This window comes from Loxodonta africana, chromosome 5 (assembly GCF_030014295.1).
Source record: "Loxodonta africana isolate mLoxAfr1 chromosome 5, mLoxAfr1.hap2, whole genome shotgun sequence".
Taxonomy (NCBI): Eukaryota; Metazoa; Chordata; class Mammalia; order Proboscidea; family Elephantidae; genus Loxodonta; species Loxodonta africana.
In genome coordinates, this window is record NC_087346.1 from 75,545,281 (window position 1) to 75,551,861 (window position 6,581).

Sequence of the window (6,581 nt, forward strand, 5' to 3'; positions counted from 1 at the left end):
GCATCACTGATGAAGTTGATAGAAATGCAAATTATGGGCCACACCCAGACCTACAGAACCAAACTTTGAAGGTCTGGCTCAGCAATCTGTGGTTTACCTAGGCCTCCCAATGATTTCAGTGCCTGCTAACATTTGAGAACCAATGCTCCACTGAAGTCCTTCAAGTCCTTTCCCTTCTCATCCTACACTCTGGCTACATCTATCTTCTCCCAGGGTTTTAAATAACAGCCAAGTGATCACTAACAGGAAGTACCTCTATCTAGCCCAGACACTTTTGCTGAGTTCCAGACCATATACACAACTTCCCAACTGACACTGCCTCCTCAATTAAAATATCTGATACTATTTTAATAGTTTCAAAAAAATCCATTCTCTACTCTTTCCCACCTCAGCAAATGAAATACCTGCATCCAAGAATTGCATAAGCAAGTCATTCTTGACACTTCCCACTATCTCCCCCACCTTAATTCAATTTACCACCAGGTTTTCCCATTCAAGCTTTGTAACATTTATCTCCATCCCCACTGTCACCATCCTGACTACTGCAATAACCATCTAATGTGTACACCTCTCAACCATTATCCCCAAGGCAGTCAGCATGACCTTGTGACTATACAAACTGAAGTATGTCACTGCCCTAATTAAAATCCTCCAATAGCTTCCCATTGCATTTCAGATTCAAAACCCTCAATATGGCATGCAAAGCCCTGGACGCTGGTCACCTCTTCCACGTCATTTTGGGCCCCTCTTCTTTATGATTCACTCACTACAGTCCACAGCTCTGGGCATCTTTCAGTTCCTCTTCCCCACATAGGGGTAGACATCCTACACACTGCCTCCCCTCCCACACCCTCACATCTCTGCTTTTACCTAACTCTTCTCATTCTCTGGGCTTCTGCTAAATTACCAAAAAGCCCTTCTTTGACCCCCAATCTGAACTGAAGCAGTTACTCTTTCATAAAACCCTGTGCTTTGTCCTTCTGACACTTGCCAAAATTGTTAGCTACATTAACTTGCTGGTATTTGTTTAATGTTTGCCTTCCACACTAGGCTATAAGCTCCATGAAGCCAGAAACATATCTGTTTTGTTCCCCACTGTATAAGTAGCACCTAGCACAGAGCCTGGTACATAAAAGTCATTTAATAAACAGTTGTAGAGTACTAACAGTTTCCAGTATTTTTGTTAAAACCTTCCCTTCTCTAAAACTCTGTCCTCTCAAGGGAAGTTTAATACAGAAGTTACTGGGTAGCTGGAGATGACTTCTACAAATGAGACAGCATGCTTAAATCCATCATTTTCCTGCTGATTTATACGCAAAATCGATGTACTTTACAATTTTTATTTAAAACTAACAATTAGTATCAGTTAATGCTTAGACTTAATTCACTCACCCTAACCAAAGGGTCAGCAGTTCAAATCCACCAGGCCCGCCTTGGAAACTCTATGGGGCAGTTCTACTCTGTCCTATAGGGCTGCTGTGAGTCGGAATCGACTCGACGGCACTGGGTTTGGTTTTTGGTTTTTAATCTAAGCGATCAGTTAACTCAGAGAGCTACTTTTACAGAACTCTACAGTAAACTCCTGATCTCTGATTACTGACAATGCCAACAAACCCCCTTACCCATATGTCAGTACATCTTACCCACCTCATGATATTCACATTATCATACCTATTCAGCCTCCATAACCTCATGATTATCTCAAACAGTTATCTCTGTTCTCCCAGTCACTACACTCCCCATTTACTGAAGTCCATTTTGCACAGAAGAAAAAAATGTCCCCTGCTCAAGAACCAACTTCTCCCCATTATCAATCAACATTAAATCCTTTGAACTAGCACTGAAGGCCTTGTTATGGTGGTGCATGTGATCGAAATGCCAGTACTGTGTTTTAGTAAGAACTTGGAAAATGTTATGGATTAAGTTGTGTCCCCAAAAAATATGTGTTGGAATCCTAATCCCTATACCTGTGGATGTAATTCCATTTGGGAATGGGTTTTCTTTGTTATGAGGCCATATCAGTGTAAAACCTGTTGCCGTTGAGTCGACTCTGACTCATAGTGATCCTATACGACAGAGTAGAACTGCCCTATACAGTTTCCAAGGAGCATCTGGTGGATTCGAACTGCTGACGTTTTGTTTAGCAGCCGAAGCACTTAACCGCTACACCACCAGGGTTTCCGTATCAGTGTAGGGTATATCTTAAACCTAATCCCTTTTGATACAAAAAGAGCAAATTAGACCCAAGAACAAGGAAGCACAAATGGGGAAAAGACAGATGTCATGTGGAGATCACAGAAGAACAGAAGCTAAAAGGGGCAAAGATTTTTCCTCCAGAGTAGCTAGCTTTCCCCTTAGAGCCAGTGCCCTGAATTCAGACTTCTAACCTTCTGAACTGTGGGAAATGCATTTGTTTGCTAAAGCCATCCCCTTGTGGTATTTCTGTTACAGTAGCACTAAGAAACTGAGACTGAAGGTTACATTGCACTGTATGTACTTGGCAATTTGAACTATCTCTAAACTGAAATTTACCCATGGTTCCACCTCATTTCTACCTCCTAAAGTTGGGACTTGCTTAACATATACTCCTGACACTAAACCATTTTGAGAAAAAAAGTGGAAATGCCTCATCATGCTATCAGTCCTCTAAACTTTGAGCAGCAAACTAAGGTGCAAGTTGTTAGCATTGAGCCATGTGATATTTTCCAGCATGTATTTGCTTGGCCAGGCAATTATAATGAAACACAGAATATAATATTTCAGAGAGAAAACTACTCCAACAGTTTAATTATAAAGTACAACAGAAGTGTACTCCTGCAATTTTTATTTAAAAAACATTATATATGTATACATACACAAATAAGTATGTGTGTGTGCGCAAGCGCATACACACATGCATATAGAGAGAGGTAGGAGGCCTGGCTGCACGCTGGTTAAGAGCTTGGCTGCTAACCAAAAGGCTGACAGTTCGAATCCACCAGCCGTTCCTTGGAAACCCTATGGGGCAGTTCTACTCTGTCCTGTCGGTTGCTATGAGTCTGAATCAACTCGAGGGCAACAGGTTTGGTTTGGTATATAGTGGTGGGACAGAGACGGACTGGTTTATCAAGACACTCAGCAAGCTGCCTATGTTTGCAGTAAAAAAAAGCACACAGCTTCTACCGTTCTAGACCTGTTTAAACAACACTGACCCAAAGCAAAAAATGTAAAATCTACCAAGTTTGTTTCTTGGTCTGTCTTAGCTGCCACCCTTTTTCCCACTCACTGGTATCCCTCTCCCCAGTACAGATACTTTAAAGTCTAATCCCATTTCACAAGCACTTGCCCCAGTCTTATAATCAGGCAGATGTATCTGTCCGTTATTGAGTGATCATGCTTGAATGTGAACCAGACTTGCGCTTAAGCATCTTGTTCTAAATTGTGGCATTATTTACTTGAGAGGGAAAGAGGATATTAAGCATCTCAAATCAGAAGAAACCTGTCAGGATCAAAAAGTAAACTGAATACGGATAATTTCAATTGTGTGTGCTAGACAGAGAAGAATGGTTCAAGGGAAGAAAGCCTAGTTGTCAGTTCCCCTCCAGAGAAGGCTGAAAGCCTAGTTCTAGGAACTGGGTTGGGGAGTGTGGAGTTCTTCCAAAAGGTTTTCTTCAACCTTTGCTTCCTCTCGTCTTAATTCTGTCCTCTTGTTCTTCTATCTATTGTTTCTCAAAAACATGTTTTATTTCCTGTCATCATCTATAGTTAGCATTTGATTACTGATTTTTTTTTCTAAAAGAAATTACAAATTTATGGCAAAAGTCAATGGAACACTAACAGTGATGTTAGTGTTCGAAAAGGTATTTTTTGTGATTTAGTGAGGACCCTCCATTTAAAATATTTCAGTTTTGTTTTCCTTTTCTAAAATTACTCCTTTCTAACTGAAAATGACTTGCTTTCTTTCTTATTGAAAATGACTTGCTTAGAGTAGTGCTAGGATATGTTCGGGTCAGTTATACAAGCTACAAATTCAAAGTCAGTTTGATGTAATGTCGATGTTTCCTATTAAATAAAAGATACACCTCGGATTTAGTGAAATGAGTAACACTACTCAAAGCTACACTTCAATTATTACTAAAACAATCCAAAGACAGAAGTACAGCATTTTCATTAGTAGCAATATCTTCTTAAAATCTACAACCTAATCTAAACCATCACCTAAAATTCATGAATGAAATACAGAGCACAGTAAATCTAAACATCGACAACAATCACCATATATTCACTCTTTTGGAGAAACTAAGGATCCTCCTTCTCCCACCTCTCCAACACTCTTACCTGTTCCAGGCAACAGCTTGCAAAACAATGGCATCCATCCCTGAATAATCCAAGATTTCTTTCTCTTGAGAATATAGACAAAAATCTTCAGGTTTTTCTCTTTTACTAATTTCCTATTTTATGACATTTCATAAAATACAAGTGGAAATCTCAATATAGCATTTTCAAACCACATAAACGTGTAAACCCCAGAGAACCAAAACTACTGTCTTCAATTGCTTTCCTCTTAACCTTGGGACTTAGAAGGACCACTTAAGAACAGAAATTATTTCTCAGGATGTTTTAAAAGTACTTATTTGTATTGTCATTTTGCAATAAAAAAAACTCAAAGGTCAATGTAGCATGCAGTTAACTGTATTTTCTACAAGCCAATTATACAAAAAATACAAAACTAAAGTGTAAATCTTTTCTTTTAAATAAACTTTTTTGTAAGCAGACTTGTGCCTGCTGTCACAGATAATGAAAGACTGACTACAAAACTTCAACTTGGCAAGTGAAAGCTAACCTCCTTTCAAGTCACCTTTTTACTACCAAAGAGACATATTTGAGAAGGCACAAACAGTACCTTGTCTCATAGAGAAGATTCTGAATAAAAAGGATTAATAATCTTCAAATTTACCTGTTCCCCAAAAGCAAATTACTAATTGGATTTGGGGCAAAATATCGCCTCCACAACACACACACACACACACACACACAAACGCTGCTTTTCAGCTGATGACTGAGCAGAAGCAAACCCAGACTCCACACCAGGGGCTTCAGGGTCCTATGCCCTGAGGTGCGGGTGGAGAGTGGGATGAAAAAGCCAACGCATGACACTCGCCTGAGCCACAGCTGGCAGAACAGAGCCTCAATCCTGCTCAGTCTGACCCACTAATGAGTCACTGGTCCAATCATGACACCACAGCACTTGTAGGACGTTTTCTATTTATTTTCCTCGCGTCGAGGACAGAAAATGATTTAAACTCGTAATGAGAGAACTATGAACTGATCAGAGCTACCAGCGGCGAGAAAAGCTAGCTTAAGAACGAAAGCCCGAGCGTCTTAAGAGACTCCGCTAGCCCAGCAGAGGAGGCAGAAAGGGGAGAAAGAGTGAACCCATGGGACGAAGAGAGACGAGAACCAGGACCAGATGAAACCACCACCACACCCCAGCCTTCCCTCACCTGCCTGCCCGAGCCTCCCCGGGTGCCCGTACCTTCGGCCAGTGACTCCTCCAGGGTGACCTGGTAGCGCCCGACTGCGAACACACGGACCCCCACGGACGAGCCGCCAGAGCTGGAGCCGACCCCGACCCCGCCGGCCGCGGCACCCGCCGCTCCGGCGCCGCCGCCGCAGCCCTCGGACTTGGGCATCCGAGAGAACTTCTTCATGGTCCCGCCGGTGCGCAGTAGGGCGCGGGGCGCGCTCAAGGGCGAGCAAGAGGGCAAGTCCCCGACCCGGCGCGCGGCCCAACGTCCGCGAGGGGTCGCCGCTCCTCGCCGTTCTGAGCCTTCGTGCGCGGTGCGGCCCGCCGAGCCTCACATTCCGCGCGCCCCGAGCGCACAGCCCCGGCCCCGCTGTCCGCTCCGCGGCTCCGCTGCAGCTGCCGGGCTCCCGCAGAGGGCGGCGGAGGGCGGGGACGGGGCGGGGCGCGAGGGGGCGGGTCCGAACGCGGGGGCGACACCGCCTCGGCAAGTGCCCCGGGTGCCCTCGCTGTCCCCTAAGCGCCGGGAGCGAGGCGCCGGGAGCGAGAGGCCGGGAGGAGGGCAGGAGGGAGGGGCACGGAGAAGGGGGCGGGGCGCGCGGCCCCTCCAGGGAATGGGCTGGACCTCTCGGCCGCAGGCCCTCAGGGTCGTAGCCCGCCGCGCCGCCGCCGCCCGAACTCGACCCGCGCCGCCCGCCACTCGCGGCCGTTGGCGGCGCGGCGCTGGTGCCAACCGCTCACCGAGGCCGGGCCCCCGCGCAGGCGCACTGCCCGCGCCGCCGGAAGTGACGGTTCCGGCTGTTGTCACGTGGAAGGGAGCGGGGGAGGTGACTGTGGGGGTTGGGGACAAGGGCGAGGTGCGGGGTGCGGGGTCCAGGTCCCAGCCAAGAAGGTTCGGGTCAGCCCCGTGGGGCCGGCTGCAGCGCTGGCCACGCTTCGGGGTCTGTCATCTCGGATGGGAATCTGTATGTCACTCTGGGGCTTAAAAATGCCGCCAACAACTTAATCTCCTCCAAGGAACTTTTCTCGCTTCACTTCTAGCCAGTTTTCTAGACTTTGTCCCCTGAGGCTCTTCCCC

The 6,581-nt window shown here is 45.9% G+C and overlaps 1 protein-coding gene across 3 annotated transcripts in view; it reads right to left on the bottom strand.

Moving 5' to 3' along the window:
- BMP2K (BMP2 inducible kinase) overlaps positions 1 to 5,705 on the bottom strand; it is a 141,608-nt gene extending 135,903 nt beyond the window's left edge. For 2 of the 3 annotated variants that reach the window (XM_023553330.2, XM_003414132.4), the window contains exon 1: positions 5,516 to 5,705. In XM_023553330.2, the coding sequence (XP_023409098.1) occupies positions 5,516 to 5,690 (175 nt within the window). In that variant the 5' untranslated portion in view covers positions 5,691 to 5,705. Of the gene's footprint in view, positions 1 to 4,317; positions 5,494 to 5,515 lie in introns of those variants that run through there. The other variant, XM_023553331.2, reaches the window with a different exon arrangement.
- Positions 5,706 to 6,581: the final 876 nt, after the last annotated feature.